The 24,150-nt window shown below is 36.8% G+C and overlaps 2 protein-coding genes across 3 annotated transcripts; one reads left to right on the top strand and one right to left on the bottom strand.

Annotated features, from left to right (window-relative positions):
* The first annotated feature begins 6,543 nt into the window (after positions 1–6,543).
* On the top strand, positions 6,544–7,698 carry LOC147519514 (uncharacterized). The gene has a single exon (XM_086594864.1). The coding sequence runs from the start codon at positions 6,574–6,576 to the stop codon at positions 7,390–7,392; it is 819 nt and encodes a 272-aa protein (XP_086450990.1). The 5' UTR covers positions 6,544–6,573; the 3' UTR covers positions 7,393–7,698.
* An 841-nt stretch (positions 7,699–8,539) lies between these two features.
* On the bottom strand, positions 8,540–21,764 carry LOC147519513 (uncharacterized). Of its 2 annotated transcripts, none has more exons than XM_086591098.1 (18): positions 21,586–21,764; positions 21,213–21,472; positions 20,934–21,016; positions 19,761–20,178; positions 19,394–19,619; positions 19,029–19,277; positions 18,814–18,929; positions 18,291–18,389; positions 18,125–18,212; positions 17,560–17,789; positions 16,376–16,560; positions 15,925–16,124; positions 11,242–11,574; positions 10,606–10,707; positions 10,110–10,407; positions 9,584–9,732; positions 9,207–9,491; positions 8,540–8,812 (listed from the first exon to the last, which is right to left on the bottom strand). In XM_086591098.1, exons 4-18 carry the CDS (start codon positions 20,057–20,059, stop codon positions 8,600–8,602), a joined length of 3,072 nt encoding a protein of 1,023 aa, XP_086447224.1. In that variant the 5' UTR covers positions 20,060–20,178; positions 20,934–21,016; positions 21,213–21,472; positions 21,586–21,764; the 3' UTR covers positions 8,540–8,599. The 2 variants fall into 2 exon arrangements, with proteins under 2 accessions (XP_086447224.1, XP_086447225.1); XM_086591099.1 differs by having other exon boundaries at positions 21,627–21,764.
* Positions 21,765–24,150: the final 2,386 nt, after the last annotated feature.

Below are 24,150 nucleotides of genomic sequence, written 5' to 3'. Positions count from 1 at the left end.
GAGTCTTATAATTGTTTGTACGCTGGTTCTGTTTTTTATGGTTTTTCAGTATTAGAATTTGGATTTTGTCTTTCTCCACACCTAAACCTCACGAATTGCAGTACTGGAAAGAACTTCAAGCAAAGTCTCCAGTTCTTGAATTACTACTGTAACTCTTTCCGAAAGACCGACTGTGATTTGATTTGGTTTTCAAGTCATCGTTTTTGTTTTCGATTGTGCGATTGAAGTTTTGACCTGTTTTATGGTCTTCATAGGCATGGTAATTATCTTGGGATGGGACAAAACCTAGTAATTATTTTGGGGAAAGTAATGCAAGTCACCAGACAAGTTTCAATGTATTCTAATTTCTAAGTTACTAACACGGAAGAGAAGTCTCCATTAGCAGTGAATCAGGGAAACTGAAGAGGAATCAAATATATATATATATATATATATATATATATATATATATATATATATTATATATATATATATATATATATATATATATATATATATATATTTTTGGTGAAGAGGAATCAAATATTCAAAATGCATTTCCTGGGCCCAAGTACAAATATATAAACTTGGCAGCTCTATGTAGAGGCATAATCCATTTTATTCGAAGTTCAAATGTGTGTATACCGAGTCTTGGGGCACAAGGTTCTGTGGCTTCTGTCTGATGGCATCTACGAATATGTCTCAACTCTAGTTGTGTAGAATGCTGAGACGATGACTTTATCTCGTTCCATACTTCCATGTTCCAACGTGCCATATTTGAAATTTGAGCCTCGTAGGTGCCCTGGGGATAAAAGTCAGAGGGTATCGAATGCATTAAGGGAGGATATGATTATTAATTAGAGTTTGAAATTATATTCAATTTCATTAGAAGAAGCTACAATTTGTTTTGTCCCAACTGAAGTTCAAAATCATAATTGTCATAAGGCTCATTAAAACAATCTTATAGTTAAATGATTTAGTATCACAACCTTGAATAGGCAGAACCTTTCTAGTTGTTTAGAGTGCATTCGGACTTCCCTATCTAGGAATTTTTTTCAATTAATTAAAATTGCCCAAGCTCAAAGAAGTTTAGATGGATGTCACATGGTTCAACCTCTCGCGTGCCCTTATACAGTCGCAACTTTTTTGTAAGGGTACATCACATTACTACTAAAGTCTCAATTACTTGTCAAAGTCGTTACTTATTATTGTGTAGGGCAGGTAGACTAGAGAGTAGTTAAACATGAAAAGTTGTAGAACCAGCAAACTGGATTTAAGGGCACTTTTGATTATTGGTTTCCTTGGTGGTCTCTTGACTAGTTGACTCTTTTTCTGGTCATCCTCAATCCTCTCGAATTTAAGCTCTAACCTAATGCCCTATCACAAATGCAATAGTATCAATAGTATATATTTTCTTCTGAATGGATGAGTGTCGAGGAAAAGTTACCCAGACATGGTTTTCAATAAAACTTTTGTCCATTAGCTGCTTGGGAGTTGGGAGTTGGGACCCTACGATGAACAACTTCAAGCTTGATCTCATAGTATATTGATAGTTGGTTGATTAATGTGAATGGAGACTTGTCTTTTTGCCTACTAGACTTCTTTGTTCTTTGCCAAAGATTATATAGAAAATTCTACCAACATTGCTTGCACATGGGGGTGGAGTTTATATGTCTAGAACCACACAAACTAAGTAGGTTCATCTCATGTTCTTAGTTATGTATTGTTCTAAATGATTCCTTCTCAATGTGATGTTTGGTAGCATTTTGTTAGTAAGTTAAAAAATGCAAGGGTAAGTGTAATAGTTTTCCTTCACGAGTGTTTAGCTTCTGTAGCATTGAACGTCTGTTTAGAGAAACCTAATTTTTGTAGCTTAACATTGCATTACCTCATTTACTTTACATGTATACATTGGAATTATGCAGTATATCAGATACGGCTAGTCGAGTAGATGCTGTCTTTTAGCTGCTTAACGCATGTTCATCTTCTCAACAGTACATATTATTCATTTTGTTCTTTCCTTGAACTCGTAACTGACGTTCACGTACATACGTACTAAACAAGTTGATTGTCGATCTGGATCTTCTAATACATGCATTTCCACAACAATTTCTGAGTTCTGATAGTTAAACCACAACCAACCACAATGTATGATTCTATAATTCGAGCTGATTTTTTGTAGAGATGATTTACCTATCATGGATTGTATCTCTATAAAAACTTTGCTCAATTGGATGTCTCTAGTTTTGTCAAAAAAGTGTTTAAATTCTAGACCGTCACATAAATTTCTAACTTGAACTCAACTTTTAGTAGGGTTAGACATGTTTAAAGGAGCTAATTTTTGTGGAGATGATCTCCATGTTATGGAGATCACATCCCCAATTCTAGTTTTCTTAAAATTCTATGTCATCAAACTCTTATTAAAATGAGAATTCCTCTCCCATTGAACAGAGAAATTTTAACAATTTCTAATTAAAACAAAACCGTCTCCTATTATAATGGGGATTCATAATGAAAAAGAAAAATCTATCACTTCTAATTAAAACGGAAATCATTCTCGTATTAAAAACAGGAATCACACTTCGAAATTAAAACGGGATCTCTCCCCCAATTAAAAAACAGATTTTTAATACTTGATTAAAACAATTTGTTGATAAATTAAAATGAGTTAGCGTTCATTGAGTCGAGTTGGACCGAAAACTCGGGGGTTGACTCGGCGAGTTGGATTATCATATATATGTAATTTTATGTTATATTTCTTCACCAAAAATTAATTTTGGTATTAAAGTTAGTTTTATTGATAAATTATAAGGTTTCAAAGAATATCAACAATTGATGGTGGTCCCAACTGTTGTCATAGTTAGTTTAGACCCCGTTTAGGGAGGTTCTTTACAAGGTTATTTTGCAAATATGCCTGTGGGCTTGATTAGCGAGTAGGACTAGGGGTGATAAAAGAGTCGGGCTGGGCTAGCCCGCCCCTCAAACCATAAAAGCCCTCGTGATTGAGGGCCGGGTCAGTTTGCTCCTATTTTGTATTGAGGGCCGGATCAAGTAGAGTCAAGCATGAAAACTCAAAAACTCATTTTTGAGGGCCAAATGAGGGCCGGGTCGGGCCCGATCTAATTATACTTGACTAGTTTTTTTTTTTTTTTTTTTTTTTTTTTTTTTTTGATTTTTTATTTATTTTTATCATATTTTAATTTTGTATATCAATTTTAACTAATTATACAAAACTAATTGTTATGCCTTTAGAAAAAAAATTAATAGATAGAGATGGTGGAAGAGATGATATTTTTAAAACATCTACATTTTTCATACTCAACTATGTTGTTACTTGTTAGGTTGGATTTGTTTTTATATATGACTTGCTTATATATATATATATATATAAATCAATTACAAAAAACGCATATATTATGTTATATTCTAATTTATCCCTTATTGAAAACTAATTTCGTGATTTTTTTTATACAATTTAGATAATTAGAGTATAATACATAAATATAATATAAAATAACAAGAAAATGTATGGAGGCCTAGTGAGGGCTAGTGAAGGCTTAATGAGGGCCGGGCTCATGCTTCATAACCTAACCCTAGACCCTAGCTAAGCAAATCTATGAGGGCCAACTTTTGAGGGCTTGAACATGCAATTTTGAGGGGCGGGTTGAGGGCCTGAGTGACAAATTATCATAATATAGATTGGGTAAGAACCGATATCCGATCCGGTCCGAACCAATAAAAGCTGGTCTGGGACAGGTAGTTAGGATATTGGATCGGTTATGGGTCTTGAAAATCAGAACCAAACTCTTATTAGATTGGTTCTGGATTAAGTATGTACCAAACCGTTATAGGCCTGATCCGATTAAATTTTTAATCTTATTCTTCCTAATTTTCCTCCACCATATATTTCTATTACCACAACATTGCAATATTTAAAATTCCAAAATAAAATATGCAAAATACATATGTAATATTACAATATGTTTTTTACATAATAAAAAGATGGTTTCTATCTAAAGGAAAATCTTTCCTTACAAATTTGGATTTCAAATAATTCATTATGCCTTTTGGATTTGTGTATTTTATTTTTGTGTTTAGCAAAAAAAAATATTTAATATTTATATAACGAAACTTCGTTCATTGGGTTGAAATTGAGCTTATTGGTTCGGAACGGATCAGATCCAGAATAAAAAAAAAGTTTTTGGTTCGATTCTGGTTCTCTAACTCAAATATCCATTCGGTCGGGTCCAGTTCTGGGTCTATATTGTTGAAAAGCGGATCGGTTTTGGATTTGCATATATCCTGACCGATCCAACCCATTGCTAGCCCTACTAGCGAGTGACTTGACCAGTTTTCTCGCCAACTCAGTGAGTCATGGTAAACAAGTTTGTATAGTGAGTCTTATCGAGTTATGATTGTTGAACAAGTTTTTAAAAGAATCCATCGTAAAGACATAACCAAATGACCACACTTGAATATATAATATACTGACGATGATTATGTAGTAATCTCCTTTGTCATGTTTGTCAGCATGCCTCTCAACTCTCCCTTCTCTTACCCCTTTGGTCATGGATACACTATTATTATCTGAAAGCCAAAGGTAAGTGGTTCTTGAGAATCATTGACCGGACTGCAGTTGAACAAACACAAATGAACAGCCATTGATAAGAAAAAGTCACAATATTCACACACAGCGTCTTCCGGGTGCACAAAAAATCGATCTCTTAATGCAAATCCCAATGGATTAACTTTATCCTTCCATTAGCCCAAGTGACATTTGTTATATTATGTGCACTTGTGCAGTGTCACCTATCCTTCGAAGTCTTAGTAATTTTTTACATCATGTGGCCTAGGTTGAAGCAAAATGCGTAAAATAAGAGAATGATTTCGTCAATAATCTTAGAGTATAAAACATTCCTCAAAAGAAGGGTTTCCCCTTCTAAATGGTCCTAGCTACAAGTGACGACCGATTTTGATATTTTTTAGACTAGGTTAAGAGCTGAAACCCCAAACCATTTATTAAATAAATGAAAATGAGCTTACAAGGTAGAAGAAGAGTCAAAATAAAAATGACTGATTAACTCTAAATAGTAGTTTATCTCAGCTAGAGAAGAATGGCAGAAATATTAGCTTTCACGTATGGAAATTACAGAAGCTTCTACCGGAAGAAGTATCTAATCTTATATCCTTTTGGACTGTGGTAGTTTTGCCAATTAAGAATTAACATGTTGCCTTTAGGTCTTTGTATTTCTTTTCTTCAGTAAAGAAAGCAATTTTTTTGTGTCGCCTCACATGCAACCCAATTTATCCTATGTATGTTTTTCTGTCTTTATGTGCACAAGGGATGTTCTTCCAAACTATATCACAAATTTAAACAAAACTAATGAGAATGCTTTTAGAAATTTCTATTGATTTTGGTTCAAATTGGAAGCATGTGGCTGAGCAATGATAATCCTTCAACAACCACTCAATGACAAACATAAAATTAGATTAGATGAATGATATGATTAATAGAGTTGCACATATTGGACAAAGTTCTCTGCTACATCTCGAAAGTTTTTCCTGATATTCAGTAAGTATTGATGCTTTTGAAATATTGCATTCAACCACACATGGCATACCAATGCCACAATTTATCTTAATAGTCCCTTTTGGACTGTGGATTCAGGTATCAGTATCTATAGAGTATAGACTGTAGTTCAATATGAATTGGAGTATAAAGAAATGAGCTAAGAGGTTTGCTAGATACTCTGACATTGACAGGGGATGGGGGATGTATATGTTTGAGTCTGAGATTATGATTGTCAAGGGGACTAATTAATTACAATAGATCTTAGTCAAACACACGATCAGACATTCAGACCGGATAAACAATTATCCTTCTCAAATTAAGGTGGTGCTAGACTGCTAGAGTGGCTAAACCAAAACGAAAACACAACGTCTTTGTAGCACACATTGGATCAATTAACAATTTGTGAGTAGAAATGGATGAGTCTAACTATGATATAATTAATTGATTATCTGTACTTCAAAGATCAAACAGACACTAACCATATATAACACTCAACAGAATTCAATTTTGTAGAAATTCAGGACAAACGCAATGTATAACATTTTATTTATCACTTCGGCCAAGTGGATGTCATTTATCAAGTATTGACGCACATAAATGCATATCAACCAAACGCCTACAGAACTTCAAATCGATTCCGATTGGTGATATTGTTGTAAACTTTTAACGCCTGGTGGATATAGAATTTGCCTATGAAAAATTTATATAAAACCTTTTGTTTTCAAAAGATACACATGCACGTTCGTATAGAAGTGATTTTCTCTGTCTAAGGACTAAGGGTCACACACCAACGTGTAACCGAACTTGGACGACATTAAGAAATATATACTTGTTAATTTCATCCAAGAATAATTTTCAAACAAAGCCACAAAGGTATCAAACAGAACATATTTAATCACCGTCCCTAACCATCATTAGAGAATCATCTTAATTACCAACCTTAAACTCTTATAAATAACAGAAAAAACTATCTCCTTCTCACTCACTCTCTTTATTGTTTAAAAAAACACCTAGCACCAACAATGAATTCATCTTCTTCTACTTCTTCTTCTCACATTGTTCCAGAAAAGAAGAGCAAGAAGCAGCAACAACAACAAGATAAAACAGGAAAGTTTGTTGGAGTTCGAAGAAGGCCATGGGGGAGATATGCAGCAGAAATAAGAGACCCGTCAACCAAAGAGAGGCACTGGCTTGGTACATTTGACACTGCTGAAGAAGCCGCCTTGGCGTACGATAGAGCTGCCAGGTCCATGCGTGGTTCACGTGCCCGTACTAATTTCATGTATTCCGACATGCCTGCTGGTTCATCAGTTACTTCCATTATCTCACCTGATGAAGCCCAAGAACTTAACCAGAACCATTTTGTCCCACCCCCTCAAAACAACCAAACCACAACTCAATTCTACTTAACTCAGAGTTCAGGCAATGCATGTCATTTCTCCAATGGGTACCCCTCTGCAGAGCCATGGGCTCCAGCTTCAGTACAGCAAGAACAAGAACAACCTCAACAATCTGTCATGGACAGTTTGTATGGAGCTCAAAATCAGTTTTACAATGGAGCAGGGCTAACTTCATTGGGCTTTGATGTTTCATCAGCTTCAGGTTACGATATGGGTAATACGGGGGTTTGGTCCAATGATATAAGTGCTACTAGTAATTGCTTCTCGGATTCGGATCAATACTCGGCTGGACTGAATCCGTTAGGAAGCGGGTCATATCTGGATTTCGATACGGGTGGATATGTTCATAGCCCACTTTTCGGAACCATGCCACCAGCATCTGATTTTACTTCAAGTGAAATGGATGGTTTTGATTTGGGTTCATCATCATATTTCTTCTAAAATTTTAAGAGTCTGGTGTGTTTTTCTTTTTTTTTTTTTTTTTTCGCCCTTTGCAATTGCAATTGATGGAGTGTTTATAAGCAAAGGGGCGGGTTCTATTTTTGGACCACCTATTACTTTTTTAGATGAGTTTTAACTACATTCGGAACTCTTTGTAGCTGAAATTAGGCAATTAGCACTGGGGTACATAGACACCAGCCACCAGTGCCATTCTTGTGGAGAGAGATTCCAGAAATGTGATCCAAATGGTGTAGATTGTTTCTGTTGGGCCCAGAGGTCCATTATGTGCAATAAATATAAACAATCTGCTCTTTTCTTTTCTTTTCTTGATCTGTAATTTTATTTTTGGGTTTTACATTTGTGTCCCAAATTCTTAAATGAAACATTATCCCTTCAAGCTACATTGCAAGCACTGAAACTTAAAGAAAAACTAAAACCTAACACTAGGATACGTTATTTTTAGAATTTAAACCTTGTTGAAAGCATGGAAGAAATTTCACAGGCAAGCTTTACTTTGTAGCACGAAGCATTTATAACATATTTCTGAAGGAAATCTCATGAAAAGTTTAGACTTAAGATAGGAGGCGATTTTATGGAAGAATTTTTTAGGACCAATTAAAAACTAGAAATGGAATTAATAAGTCCTAAAATCCGTATTGTAAAGTTGGGTTTGTAAAAATACTTCTATGCACTCAAACCATACCTTTAGTTAATCCTGTAGACGTAGATGGAGTTGTAACTTAAATCATATATGTGGGATGAAAATTTAAGCAAAATTATCCCAGACAATCAACATGCTCCAGGAATCAGCATTTAAAATTGTTTTGTAAGGAAAACTTTTCTTCTTCTCATAATGATAATTTCATTTAATTTCAGGAATTGTGTGTGGAAATCCAATGCGTACTCATATTTAGTTAGGAGTTGGGACCGACTTCTGCTGTCTGCCACAACCACACTAACAAATAGGATCATGGTGAAGTTAGAACTTTAAGTACCGGAACACTCGGAAAACATGTATAAAGATGGTGGCATACGGTTGTCTTACTTGTCTCTACCTGCCTGTTCACGTATGCGTTCCTTTCCATTATCAGCTACTGCAGAAGTACTGTTAAATCACCTTTTCAGAAAAGTCACATGCTAATGCTAGTTGCTAAAATCTACACTTTCATTTATCTTGATTGAAGAAATTTAGTTACAAATGACATGATCAATGTACACCTTGTTCACTGTTTAATTCTGAATCAGGTTTTGTAGTCGTATGTTGGATAACAAAATGATCTACAATTCTAACACTGTTAAGAGGATCCTGTTGAGCAACAGCTGCAGTCCACTTGCTTGGGTACTTCCTCATGTGGCTCAATTGGTGCGGCTGTCTTGGCTCCCCATCCCACTCCGGATCCAACTTCCATTCCTTTGGAACCTACAAAACAAACTGAATCAGTAAAATCTGACAAGGACATGACTGAAGACTTGCATACGAAGTCTCATTTGTAGGGTCTCACGTGCGACTTATACACTACTTTTTCTACTGGCGTCACTAGGACTTGAAAGAAAGTTGCTTACCTGTTTCTCCAGTTTACATTCAATATTACAGTCAACTTTGAAAATAAGAAGAGGGTATATTACTAGCTCTATACCCCTAAACAAAGTTGTGTAAATTTGCGTTGGGCCATCAATAAATGGAAAGGCGACTACTAAGTAGAGAATGGAAGACCTAAACCTCTTAAACTAAGGTACTAAACTCAATGAACTATGCCTTACAGTTCTTACAAATTACCTCATTTAAAGCAGACTAGGGGAAAATAGAATCTTACCTTATCCACTGCAAGGGTGTAGACTTCAAGGTCTCCGTCATGGGTTATATGGAAGCGGGTAAATGACTTGTAATTTGCAATGCGTAAAGAAGAGAAGGCTTCATCGAAGTGTATGTGGAGCCAGTTGATGCAGATGTACAGGTAACTACCGAACACCAGGGAGACCACTGGGGTAGAAAAAACCCAGAAATAGAGGAAGACAGCAGCATAATAGATAATAGCGCCCCCACGTGAAAGTGAATCCATTCCGTTCTTGCATATATTGGTCCTGGTGACAGCCATAACCTGAAAATTTCTCTCCCCAAGGAAATCGTAATGAACAAAACTTGCTATTGAAACAAGAAGATAAATGCTAAAACGTGAGGAATATTTCTCACCTCTGGGACATCAAAGGCAGACATGAAATATTTTATACATGCTGGGTAAAGGCCAAATGTCCACTGTTCTATACGAACCCGAAGGCCAGTTGGGTCTGGGAAGTGCTCGCTTTCAACCGATCGATACCAGTCATAGAGAGTGTGATAACCTAAAGCAAACTAATTAGTCCATACCATCATCTAGTAGCACAAGTAACAGAAATGTCTACAATAACTAACAAATTAATATATGTAGGTTATGAAGAACCAATAGGTATGTTAGTAGATATTGCGTCTAGACTCTAGAGTTGATAATTTTTTGTTTTTGTTACATTAAAATGAAGGTTGTTGCTAACAACAAACAACTAGTATATAATGCATCAAAATATAGGAATACATAAAATCACTCAGTATAAACAATAATATGCCAATAACATAAAAGGACTCACGTTAAGGTGATTTTTCATTTTTTTTTCAATTACATGTCAGGTGAAATATCAGGAACAATCCTAAAAGTAGGCATTTGTTAAAACAGATGAAGACACACCTGAAGTTGCTAGCAGTTTATGGCGGATACAAGTCTCAATACCCAGTTCTAAAAGCAACATGAGTATGACTGCTGCAGACAAATGGGCAGAAACGTGGAGAATCCCAATAACTGCCCTCTTCTTCCGTGATACTTTATTAGGAACAAACAAGAATGCTGCAATCAGTAAAACCAAAGTCCCAGCTGATGATGCATATGAGTGTTCCAGAATGTACAGAAATGTGTCCCACACTGTGCTAAAGAAACTGGTCAGATGACCAGAAAAGGAATCATCCTTGAAGAGGTGGTCCAGTTTACACTGAAAAGTAAACAACGGCATAACAAAACTGTCATCTCCCCAAAAACAGATTTGGTACGTAAGAGTATCAAGTCTGCAAGAAAGTACTTGAGACAGATATAGAGTATGTACTTAAATAGGTCGGAATAACATTAAACGAATAAAATTAAAGCACTTGAGAAATGCATGGAAGGAAAAATATGTCAGATTTCAAGTTACCTGAGGGAACATAGAAAAGACCAATATAAAGTAAATAATACCGCCAATAAAGTCAAATTGCCAATTCTTTTTTCGGAACTTTAGAATGTTTCCAAGTGCAATCTGGACCAGAAGTCAATCTGTTAGGCTGCGATATAAAATAAACAAATCCACACGATATTTTTCCTTATTTTAATGACATTCTCTTCCTATTACACCAAATGGCACATCTCCGGAATCCTATGTGGAGTTTAGTGAAGGACTGCTTCCTATAAAACATCCAAAAAATTGTTAAATTGTACAACAGCCGTCAGCTTATTCTGATAGTTCTACCCTCGGTAAAAGAGGGATGCAATACCTCCCATCTTAATATTTATTCAAGTCCGTTATTTAATGTGACTAGACATTTCAGAAGGAAATACTTTTGTGAGGATGAAGTTAGATGAGAAGGTCATTTTGACAAAAATTTACCCTTGATTCATCTTTGCATCCCCCAGACCCCCACCCCCTCCCCCTTTCCCAAACAATCGTGTATTCATTTTTAAACTGTGTTGCAATTGGTGGACCACATTATGATGTAAATACAGTTCTTGTCTCATTTATGATCAATGTTTTCACAGATAATTTTACTTACCTTGAATTTTAGTTTTTACTCACCTTGCTTGAGTCTTCAAAAGAAGGATAAGAAGCCTTGCATTCATAAGAAGATCCATATAATTCGCTAAAATTTCTGAAGACATGAGTTGGATGCAAAAAGGCACCACCACAACCATTTACTAGTAAATGCTGTACATAAACTGGCTTGTCTGATTGAACAGAAGAATGGCGCATGTAATGGTGCAAGTCCCCAGCCAGTCGAAGCTTACACCTTCCCTTTAAATAATCACGTATCAAATGAGACACATTCTTTCCAGATACATCATTCCAGTACCAATCAAGAAGCCAATTTGGTTCATGAGTCATAATGATTACAGAGTCATTGTCCCCAACCTGTAAAACACTACCAGCACAAAATTAATTGCATCCAAATAAACCATATCATCTTTTAGTGCAGTCCACTTCTTTGAAAATAACATTGGACTGTAGCAGTTTCTAGGCCAAAAGTTAATAATCCTGAGGGAAGAAGGTCCTAATCTATGCCCATCAGCCCAAGTCAGTAATATATTAATATGAAATTATAATGTTACACATGAGATGTTGGGATTAAATGGTTCCCAACCAACCTTAACAAAATCTGAAATATATGGAATCAGAAGATTCCCACCTTTGTAACCAACTAGGTCTACCCTCATGCACCACCTGCTCTTGTGTATTCAATAACAAGCTCTTGTTAATGCCTCAACCTCCTAAATACCAGTATGTGCAACAACAATGGAAACAGAACAGGTATAAACCCAAGTACTATTATTCAATCCATGTCTCATGACGCCCCACAATAGCACTATGAGAAAGAACTCCCACTGCTTCAAGAGCTCGTCAAAGGTTGCAACTTGCAAACAATATCTGACGTTATACTCAATGAAAAAATTGGATTACCAAAAGGAGTAGCTTCCTTATCCTTTGGATGAGCTTTAACGGCTGCAACCAGTTTTACGACTAAGCAACCAAAATTGAAAGTCCTGGTTTCTTATTCCATCTCCCAGGACTTCCAGAATTGGTATACAAAAGTTGGAGTTACTAAAGGAGCAATATACTCGTCCTAGATTTGGAATAGTATATTGTCACAAGCAAAGAATAAGGAGGAAGAAGAAAGAAAGAAACAAAGTTAAGCAAAACATGGCATCACTCTTCTTGTAGAAAGGACTTCTATAATTTGTTTCAATCCCCAACGACGTAAAAGGAAAATTGAAACTGAATTATCAATGACTAGGTAGTGAAAATCAATGCAATAAATTGGAATATAAATTACTAAAAAGAAAAGACTGAAAATTAAACTAAAGTTCGACTCTCCATTTACTAAAGGAGCAATATATGCATCTTGTATTATAAACAGTTGATTGTCACAGGAAAAGAGGAGGAAGATGGATAGGCCGGGGATGGTATGTAAGATTGATCTGGCTAAGGCTTATGACCATGTACATTGGAACTTTCTTGATTACATCATGGGGGGGGCAAGATGGAGGGATGGATTCGAGATGTGTTTCTTCCGCATCTTTTTCCATTCTCATAAATGGAACGCCAGCAGGTTTTTAAGAGCTCCAGAGGTATAAGACAAGGGGATCCTTTATCCCCTCTTCTTTTTATCATGGTGGTTGAGGTGTTTGGTAGGATGGTGGACAGAGCAAATTGTCTAGGGGTGTTGGAAGGATTCAGGGTGGGCAGAAATCAGGTTTTGATATCGCACCTCCAATTCGTGGATGATACCGTGGTGTTTACGGAGCATAGCTTAGAGCAGTTGAGGTATCTTCAGGACATTCTGTGTTGTTTTGAGGTGGTGTCAGGTCTCAAAGTTAATATGGGGAAAAGCACCATTTTTGGAGCAACGGGAAAGGAGGACCTGGCCTTTATGGCTTCCTCCGTGGGGTGTAACATGGGTTATCTCCCATCCAGATATTTGGGCTTACCTCTCGAGGCTTCTTACAGATTTGTATCCATCTGGGACGGGGTTATAAAGCGGTTTAGCAGGAGATTGCCAGGATGGAAGGGTCATTTTTTGTCCACGGGTGATCGGGTCATCCTTATCAAGAGCATCTTTTCGAGTCTTCCGGTATACTATATGTCTCTATTCTACATGCCATCCACTGTTGTCAACCGATTGGAATCGATCATGAGAGATTTTCTGTGGGACGACAACGAGGATAGACACAGATTTCACCTCGTGCGATGGGACAGGGTTTGCAAGCCAAAAGATGATAAAGGACTTGGTATCAGAAGTCTACGGTAGTTTAATCAAGCGCTTCTTGGTAAGTGGCTCTGGAGGTTTGGGGAGGATAGAGAGTCTCTGGAGGAGAGTTATTGTGTCTCGGTTTGGGGGCAAGATGGAGGGATGGATTCGGAGATGTGTTTCTTCCCATCTTTTTCCATTCTCATAAAATGGAACGCCCGGGTTTTTAAGAGCTCGATATAAGACAAGGGATCCTTTATCCCCTCTTCTTTTTATCATGGTGGTTGAGGTGTTTGGTAGGATGGTGGACTCAAATTGTCTAAAGGATTCATTGGGCAGAAATCAGGTTTTGATATCGCACCTCCAATTAGATGGATGATACCGTGGTGTTTACTTGAGCATAGCTTAGAGCAGTTGAGGTATCTTCGTGACATTCTGATGTTGTTTTGAGGCGTCGTCTCAAAGTTAATATGGGGAAAAGCACCATTTTTGAGCAATGGGAAAGGAGGACTGGCCTTTATGGCTTCCTCCGTGGGTGTAAATGGGTTATCTCCCATCCGGATATTTGGGCTTACCTCTCGAGGCTTCTTACAGATTTGTATCCATCCGGGGCGGGGTTATAAAGCGGTTTAGCAGAGATTGCCGGGGATGGAAGGGTCATTTTTGTCCACGTGATCGGGTCATCCTTATCAAGAGCATCTTTTCGAGTCTTCCGGGTATACTATATGTCTCTATTCTACATGCCATCCATCATTGTCAACCGATTGAATCGATCAAGAGATTTTCGTGGGACGACAAACGAGGATAGACACGCATTTCACCTCGTGCGATGGGGCCGGGGTTTGCAAGCCAAAAGATGATAAAAGGACTTGGTTTTTCTTGTAGATTTTAATCCATCCTTCAAGTTCAAGGTTTGGGGAGGATAGAGTCTCTCGGAGGAGAGTTATTGTGTCTCGGTTTGGGGAAAGAAATGGGGGCCGAATCATATTTGCTTATGGATGGATCGCGAATATGGAAAGGGATTGAAGGTCGTGAAGTTTTTCTAAAGAACATTGGCTTTGAATAGTATCCGCTTTTGGGAGGATGTTTGGTTGGAGAAGAGAACTCGATGATGAGATTACCTCGGTTATATGCTAATCTTCAAAGAATAAACCAGTTCGCCGGTTCATGCGAAGATAATGGTTCGATTGCTTTCTGGAACCTCGGGATATATGGGGTTCTCTCGTGACGGGGACATTGCTAGTGTGGTTGCACTTATAAGGAAGTTGGAACTCATTCCTAATGTGAGACCTTTTAGAGATAAAAAAGATCGAGTATTTGAAGGGAATTTTTCTTTAGATTTTTATTCCATCCTTCATTCAACGCTTCAATGTCCAGGTATGAGAGTGTTGGCGGTGAAGGCTTTACTAGCATCTTGGCACTTAGATATCTATTCTCGTAAAGGGAGACGCATATGGAATATGCTACCTTTTGCTATTTTATGGGGTCTATGGCTAGAGAGAAATAACCTCATTTTTGAGGGGGTGTCTGCCTAGGGAGAAGGTGGTGTTGACCATCAAGGCGCTACTTTGCCTCTGGCTGCGCATTTATGATGAGTTCCGGACGATACCTTTTGAGAGTTATGTCTATAGATGGGAGTCCATTATGCTATAAGGACTCCCATAGAGGTTTTTCGTTTTGTTTCTTTTTCTCTGGTTTCTTTCCCCTTTGGTTCTTTTCACCATTCTTATTTGTACGCATAAGGATATCTCATCCTTTTTTATTTTAATTTTAATATATACACCTTTACCGAGCAAACAAAAAAAAAAAAAAAAAGGAAGAGGAAGGAAGAAGGAAAAATTAAAGACACAGTGTTGAGCAAAAGAGGACATCAATCTCTTATAGAAAGAACTTTTATTTTTCCTTTTTTAAAAAAAGGAAATCGAAACTAAAACTATTATATGACTGGGGGTTGAAAATCAATGCAATAAATTGCCTAAACACAATTAACTGAAAGCCAAAGACTGCAAATTAAACTAACAATTTGACTCTCCAATCTCCATTAATCTTCTCTACTGTGGGTTTGGAGCTCCTTACATATATAATTCCTAAATAGTTCAAATGCTGAAACACAAAAACTCACACACTAACACTACTAGAAACTTGTGGTTCCAAGTTATACAAGAAAAAATGACATTACATTCCTAAAATTAAGCTACTTAGACCGCCATAAGTTGTTTGACCAGGAGTCGAGACCATTCAAAAATCTATTAACTTTAAGTAAATAATCAAACATTTTTTTTAGCCATACTACTTTGATTTATATGAAAATCTATAAACAGGATTTTTTTTTATATATAATTTGAACTAAAGTATAAAATTAAAATAGTCAAAATACTTCTGATTAAAAAGCTCTAAAGGTGGAAAGTATGCATCAATCATGCATATTCGAAAGACAAGTGGTAAATACAGCTAAGAGTAGTTAAACCATCGCATAAGCAGGGGGAAAGTTGATACAAAAGTAACAATGACAATACCTTGTCTTTTATTAATTCTGAGAAGAACTTAAATTGAAAAACATCGATATCACAATGAAGAGCTTGATCAAATCCAAACACCCACCATCCTTTTGGAAGTTGCAATGCAAAGTAACTCTTCTTCTGAGGAAGAAACCAGCCACCCAACCAACTTTTATGGCAAATGTATCTCATGAAAGTATGAAGTCCATCAAACCAATCTGTAAAAACAAGCACTTCAGATGCAAAGTTCATATCCATGCTTTTCACAACAACGAATACCATAAACCCTAACCAAGAGAGTGCAAGCCAACCCATATACTCTCATAGGAACAATTGTATAAATTATGTGCGCAAAGTATTTGGAACAAGTCACAAAGTTTTATTTATTTACTTATTATTATTAATTTTTTTAATTTATCAATCGTGATTACTTGAACTAAGCTAGTTTTGGTTTTAAGAAAGTACAAACCATGGTTTCCAGGAATAACAAAAGATTGAGGTCCATCATAACGCTTCAGTTCAGATTCACCAGGAGGTAACTCGGGCTTGTTAACGGCTATATGCTCTGATTTGTACCAAGGAGGAGGCTGGAGAGCATACTCAAAAGGGCGGAAAAGGCGCTTCTCATATGTGAATGCTGAAGGATTAGGATACCTGTTAAATGAATTTATAATTCAGTTAAAAAATGGTAGACAACCATATATGCCGGTGACAGTTACAACTTAGATTGCTTTTGGATGATAAATCGGTATGTAAAATGGCATATTCACACAAGTAGAATGTAGACCATAGACATCATATATAGCGTTGATTTTCAAATACGTAGTAGACAAATATGCTGTAAACAAGTAGCTACTTCTCTATTATGATTTTCATTGTTAGATTCATGACACCCTACACTAGATCACAGTACTAATAGGATAAAAAATTAAAAATTTATGCCGTATGCCTAAGTTTTGTGATGCAATGAAAGCTTTTCCACTGGAAAGCCAAATATTCAGTTTAGAGCTATTTTACAATAAAAAGAGAGATTATCTTGATATAAAATTAACCACTACAAACCCATATGCTGGTTCACTGGTACGAAAGCATTTTGTTTTGCAAGGATCCAAAAATTCAACAAGATTGAAGAACAAGTCCCTAATTGCCCAATTCAAACCATTGGACTAAAAACATTATGATAGTATGAGTGAGAATGATCAGAATAATTTGTGAGCTCGACTCATTACCAAAGAAAATTAATGCCTGGTCATGTCAAGCTGAGCCTAACACAAGTTTTGTTTCTATTAAGTTCCCAAATATCCCAAACATGCTATGAATGAAATACCATTGTTGCCTCAGTCAACTAAAAGCTATGCATTTTTTATTTTTTATTTTTTTTCACATGCATTCATTACGAAAGTCTGAATACGTAAATGTTATCTAGCTTTAACATCTTTTAGATCCTTGGACAACAAATGTCAAGGGTAACTCATGTGGGTTTTTTCCCTCTAAAAATCCCTAAGTTTTATATGAGATACTAAAGATCTGGACGAATATGAAGCTGATGAGTATCTGCAAATGAGGACATACAAAATAGCAGCCGGAATTTTTAGGCACTCTGGTTAAATAGGCTATGGACATGTGACAAATGAGAGAGAGCAGCCAGCTTACGCAAGATCCCCTCCTATAAGAAGGATGTCTCCACGTCGTAGAACACGTTCAGAGTCACCATTGTTAAGAGATATAGAAGGTTGAGCCAGCAATCGGGCCACAGCGTAGGACGAGTTTCCACCATCTCCAGTATCAGCCATAAAATCAAACCATACATCTTCTTTTTCAGTAAAATGGTCAAACAAAAGATCACCTCTTTGAACTCCATCTTGTGCCTTGCACATTGCAGCCTGATGAAAGGAGGGGGAATGGACAGGGCGTTAGCCTATTTTATAATTCACAACTTTATAAGTTTTATGTGAATAAGAATACACAAACAACAACATTTGTGTCTGTTTTTCTTTTTCTTTGGTTCGTAAAAATAATGTTTGCACTTTGCAGTAGGTGGACAGAACAAAAGGGAAGGTTAAATTCATTTGTGAATGGAGTTACTGAAAATACCGAATTAAAGATATATCTTATCAAAAGTGAACCAAACTGAAAATTTTAAATCCATTTATAAGTTATCCAAGATCCCCTTACACCATGCTGTATAAGAAAATCACTAACAAATAATTCACATCACCTGCATCATTCGCATGTCAAAACGCCCAACAAATAAAGTTACAGATACCAAGAGGTCAAATACAGTCTTGAATAAATCAGCAGAAGTTCTGCAGGAAGAAGTCAACAGTCAACAAACAGATCACTGACCTTCTCCCCTAAGACCAAAATTTTAAAAGTACACATACCCAGAATACCAAGGAACCATATCCAGGAAATCAGGTTTTACTTGTTGTTTTTTCCGTTTTTCATGTTCCTCGACTGAAAGTGGGTGAGTAAGAGCCCATCTGTTGATTACCAACAATTAAGGAGAAAGCAAATCAAAAAGTAACTCTGGAAATAAAACAACTTAAATATTGATTTGCACGAAAAAGATGGATCAATTCGCTCCAAGACTAAGCTAGAAGTATGGCCCTAACTTAATTTAAATTTCAGGATCACGATAGGATTATATGGTTCAGAATAATTGGCCAAAGAAAAACCTATATTGTTATTCCACAGAAGAAATCAGTTGCATCCATCTGGGGAATATTGCTTAACAGGACAGCACTGAAAACTGTGGAGTACATTTCCACTCACGTACAGTGTCTAGGCGAATCAGTACATTGAAAACTGTAAGCAGCACAGATGTGTAAAGCATATTCATGCAGTATACTTATTATTCCTACATGACACAAAATTCCCCAGCTAAAGGTACAAAATAAAACTCACCCAGTCGATCGCGCCACCACATAGTTGGCGATATAAAGACCTATAAAGGTGGCCCACAATGAATATATAGGAGAAATTTCATTTGATTGACCCTCACATGATCCACTGCAAGCTAACTGAGAAAAAATGATTGAAACAATACATGAGAAAATAGCGGCCACAAAGAACACAACAATGTACAACTTAAATAAAACTTATAAAGGCACTAAAGATACCTCTCCGTAGATGACCCATTTAGACAAAAAAGGGTAATCACTAGCAGAACCAACTGGAGCAAACCATGAAGAGCATACTTGATCTTTTAACTTGTTTATATGAATAAGTCTTGCTAGCCATATGTTTCTTTCTTCTCTCTTCCAAAAAGAGGAAGAAAACCAACTGTTTTTCCGCTCAAAAGGTCTCTCTCTCACAATAGCACGATTACCACAGTGACTATAAAATACACAACAGGCTATGCTCAGAACCTGCATGGATGTAAGGGCGTTGAACCAAATATTTCAGAGCACAGATTTGCAAAGGCGAAAGGCCTGATATCTAAGAAACACATAAATGAACCGTCAAACGTAATTGAAGCACTTACTGCACAGTTTTGCATGATAGTAAGAAGTTCAGGCTTCTTCCCAGCCACACGAGCAACAACTCCAATATACCAAAGGGCATAAAATACAATATGGAATACAAGAAGAAATATAATGGATGAAGTATAAATAGTCAAAAACAGGGAGAGATTCATCCTCATATCCAATCCCATTGACTGAAAACTAGGAAGATGATACAGAGCTGCTACCAAGATCCAAGCAATGTACCTAAAATGTAACACTCTATTAGTTGACATAAACCATTGGCCGACTCTGAAGTGATCCTAACCTACATTTTTTTTATAAGATAGACAGTGAAATACTTTAGGTGAATAAAACAAGAAACAGAATCAAGAGAGAAGTAATTACCAGCGACTGAAGTTTGAATAGCTTGGTTTGATAGTCTTCCCTATAAATGGGGACGAAAAGAAATAAAAGAATCCCAGTAAGCAGCCATACATGGACCACCATTTGACATTGTTGTCTAACTTTTGTATAAGGGTATGCAGGTTGTCTGAGGAGATAAAGAAAAGGCACCCAGCAACTACTGCTATAATTGCATGACGTGAATGCTCATGTGGATATTGATATTTGTCTGTCAAAATCGTTCTGAAACTCTCCATTTTGAGGTTATCCAGTAAACCAACAGATTGTTTGTTGGATCCCATCAGACTGCTCTCCAGCAACTCACATTACTTTCAACACTTCAATAAATTGCACCTTGTAGGCACCACATCAAGCACGGCTGCAAATTTCCAAATGTTGTCTTCAAGATCATGCATAGAATCTGTAGGAAAGAAAATATTTGTCTCAAGGCAAGACCAAAAATAACCAATAAAAATGCTTTCGTATTGTAGATATAACTCTGTTAACATGTCACAGGACAACTAGAGGCTAACTGGTCAAGTCTTAGGGGATGGACACCAGGGTCTTTAGAACAAAATCCACCCTCCCCTGGGGAGTAGGGGGTTAAGAGTTTGAGGGGTTAAAATTCCAAGTTAAACCAATATGTATAAAAAAAAGGTGATCCGCCCAAAGCATGCTAGCAGGTTCTAAAAGCAAGACACAAGCTGAAACATACAAATTATATTAGAAGTGATCTCACATTTGAATGTGCCAGAGAGTAGTAAGGGGATGGGTAATTGCTAGTGCCAGGTAGAACGTGGTCCTACATTCCTACCTATGTAAGGCTTTCTAAAGGTTTAGTATTCAAAATATAGAAGTGGTGATGAAAAACGTTTGCTAAGCTATAAATTCCACCCTAACGACCCACAAAGTGATCACATTTGTGTGAAAGCAGTAAGCTAAAACAAGGATTTTTTTCCGATAATCAAGCTAAAACATAGTTGTGAAATGCATGCGTATTTGGTTTTCCAAGATGGGATTGTGTACAATTTAACAATGATATTTCAGTACAGTTTAAAATTACTACTTGAAATTTATAAATTCCCTTCAAAATTTACCAATTAAGCAGATGAAGTGATGAACTAACATAAGATTTCACACGCAGCATAAATCTAGAGAAAATCATAAAGATCCCACCTTTTATTCTTCTTCTTCTCCTCCTCTTTCCAAGAACCAGCAGAAACACCAATAAATAAACTAGCTGTAATTCTCCAACCAAACTTCCAAAACAAAAAAAAAAAAGATAGTTATTAGGATTTGAATCAATGTGATAACCAAGCGAGAGAGAGAGAGAGAGAGAGAGAGAGAAAAATGAGAAGATTTTGTAGGGGAAATGCGGAGGTGTTTCCTTATTTTGTTTTTATATAAATTTGAGAGAGCAACAACTGGGTTGGAATCTCAGAATGTTTTTCACACCTTAATAAGCATATTCTTCTTCTCTTCCAAATACACTTTTTCACTTCCACTGCAAACTGACCCCACCCAATCAACTTAACTTTGTGGGTCCACACTTAAAGTCAGAACTGAGAACTACCTAATTTGGGCTTCTCAATAAATCAACAAATTAATAAGTTTCTCCAACTGGGAATACTGACTTTACCGGCCAAAAAAGTCAAATAACCCAAGTAGACCGAGCCACCGACCTTCATAACTAATCAAATCTTGTATTTTGTAGTCTGTACCATGAAACAAAACATCATAGTTAATAAGCTATGACTTAAGAGACGTACAACGCTATTGCTGTGATAATAATAATCAAATTATTCGACTAACCCACATGCATGTTTACCACGTGGAAAATAAAGTCAGTGGGTCCAGAAGAATACTTGCCGGCCCAAAAGAGGAACCTGGTAAAGGCACCGTCATTGCAGTAGCAGAGACTTTTTTTGGGGTTCAGGATCAACCATATGCTCGGTCAGTCTACCAGAAATCAATTACTTTGAAGCAGTCGTTGCTCCTTTTGGACGTAAAAGTTTTGGTGAACCATGCAGGGCTTGTTATAGTGAGATTCATTTATTTTTTAGAGTGGGCTCAGGTTCGTGGGTAGTTCTAGTATAACCTTGTCCACTGGACATTCGGATTCAAGCAAGAAATAGAAAACCCAAATTGAGTAAGAACTAAGAACCAACTTGTATTTGAAGTTTGCTACCCAGCAGACTAGGTTGGCACTTCTATTGAGTCCATCTGTTGAGATTCATCAAAGCACTAAAATTGAAGTCCAAGTCTACAGCAGTGTTGGTTTCGAACAGAATCTCGGAATTCAGAAATATTTTAGTTTTTTTGAAACATCGAAACAGTATTGGAATCGAAATCATCGGTATGTACCGCCAGTGGTATAGTTGAAATATATGACAAAAGAAAACAATTCCAACATATAGTCGAAATAGAATATAAGAAATCGATATTCCATACAAAATGTCGCCAATCGATATGCCAAACGAAATTCCAGTGAAATTGGAGCGAGGGAAAAGAGAGGTTCAAGTAGATTTCAATGGCAAGTTATTGTTTTTTCATAACATTCATGTTCTACTATAGGAAGTTGTTTTATAAAAACATTTTTTTAGTACAATTGATTATAGGTGCTTCAGCAAGATTTGCCAAAACACACCAGTTGAGGGTCGGAAGTAATGTTTTTGGAGATGGTTGTTGGGGAAAGATAAGACTGCACTTCAGTGTGAAATTGCCTACGTACCCAAATGTATTGTTTGGGATCAAGTCTCGATAGTGTAGTTCTGGAAAAATGACGAATGTTGGATTTTATAGGTAGGATTGGTGATAGTTACTTCCTTGTTCTCCAATATTCCAATTGTGGGATGAAGTTGAAGAACTGTCCAATCGTGGGATGAAGTTAGAGAGGGGGAGAACTGTCTAATCATGGGATGAAGTTAGAGAATTGGCGGGAGAACTGTCCAATCATGGGATAAAGTTGGAGAACTGGGCGGGAGAACTGTCCACCCGTGGGATGAAGTTGGAGAAATGGTGGGAGAAGTGTCACACGATATGAAGTTGATGGAAGTGAATCTTGAATGTGGACGAAGTTGTGGAAGTTGTTTGACTCGCAAAACATGTGCGCAATTGATATTGATTTTACGTGGGTATGTAGGCTCTGAGTGTGGGCTTTATTGTAGATAAGCTCTGAGTGTGGACTTTTTTATAGATAAGCTATGAGCATGGGCTTTGAGCGTTGACTTTTTTTATAGATAAGCTCTGAGTGTTTGCTTTTTTGTAGATAAACTATAAGCATGGGCTTTATCAAAGACCATTAATACTGAGTAGTTGAGAATGCTCTCAGTGAAACACGTCAGCCCCCTTTTTACTCTAAAGGAAACACGTCACCCTCCGAAAAAAAAAAAAGGCAAATCCACGCTCTTTTCAATTGTTCGTAAAAAAAAATCCAAAAAACATAAAGTCCAAAATAAAAATCTCTCTCCTCTTATCTCCATTCTTAAACAAAAGGAAACTTGAAAAGTGAGAGCTCTCCAAATTAGTAACTCAGAAACCCTTGATTTCAAATTAAAGTATTTCCAACAGTTGATTAGTGCAGTCAATTTCTGTAAATTATATAATATCCTTCAATTAACTGTTCTCCATTTACTACTATCAGTTTGACCAGTTCTAAATCAGAAACCCTTGGACTACTTTTTTAATTCATGTACCTCATCGCATAACTTCTGTTCCCTCTCTTTAGATTCCTTTAACAAGTCTCTTAAATTATCCAACTCAATAAACAAATCACGAGAAGCTGTAGAAGACTTATTAGTCTTTTGAGAATCTAGCACGTGGGGATAAACTTGGGCTGGATTACCCGAACATGGTAAGTCACCAAGAATCGTTCTTTTAACACGAGACGGGTTGAAGAACAATGGGATGGTTTTTTTGAATGTTGGAAATACTAGAGCTGCAAAGTGGTGGTTTTTTTTATAGAGATGTTGATTGTTGCTGTTTTGTTTTTTTCTCAGCTGAAAATCCTTTAACTATGTGTGATCCCCAAGTTGATGTTGATTTTAGTCTCGACGTATTACCGCCCCCGTTGCTGTTTGATTTAACATTACTAGACCTGAAAGTTATTACCTAGCTTTGATTAGAAAATTTGCAGGAGAATTTACTATTAGATGAGAATGAGAATCTTAAAATTTCAGATTTCGGATCGTCTGTTTTACCGGAACAGCTTCGTTTATCAGATTGAAGTTCATTTGCCATCAGCTTCTTCACTAACGGGAAGAGATTTATCTATTCTTTGAGAATGAGTGGTTGGTTTTCTGTCATCGGGCAAGTTTTAGCCCCTATCGTCGGTGGTGACGATGGTGTTCTTGGGTTATAAATGTGAGGCCAAATGTGAGTTCAAAGCTATCTC

The sequence above is a fragment of the Coptis chinensis genome, chromosome 2 (genome assembly GCF_015680905.1).
Source record: "Coptis chinensis isolate HL-2020 chromosome 2, ASM1568090v1, whole genome shotgun sequence".
NCBI classification, from domain to species: Eukaryota; Viridiplantae; Streptophyta; class Magnoliopsida; order Ranunculales; family Ranunculaceae; genus Coptis; species Coptis chinensis.
The sequence above is the reverse complement of the archived record's forward strand: the minus strand, read 5'-3'. Positions and strand labels throughout refer to the sequence as shown.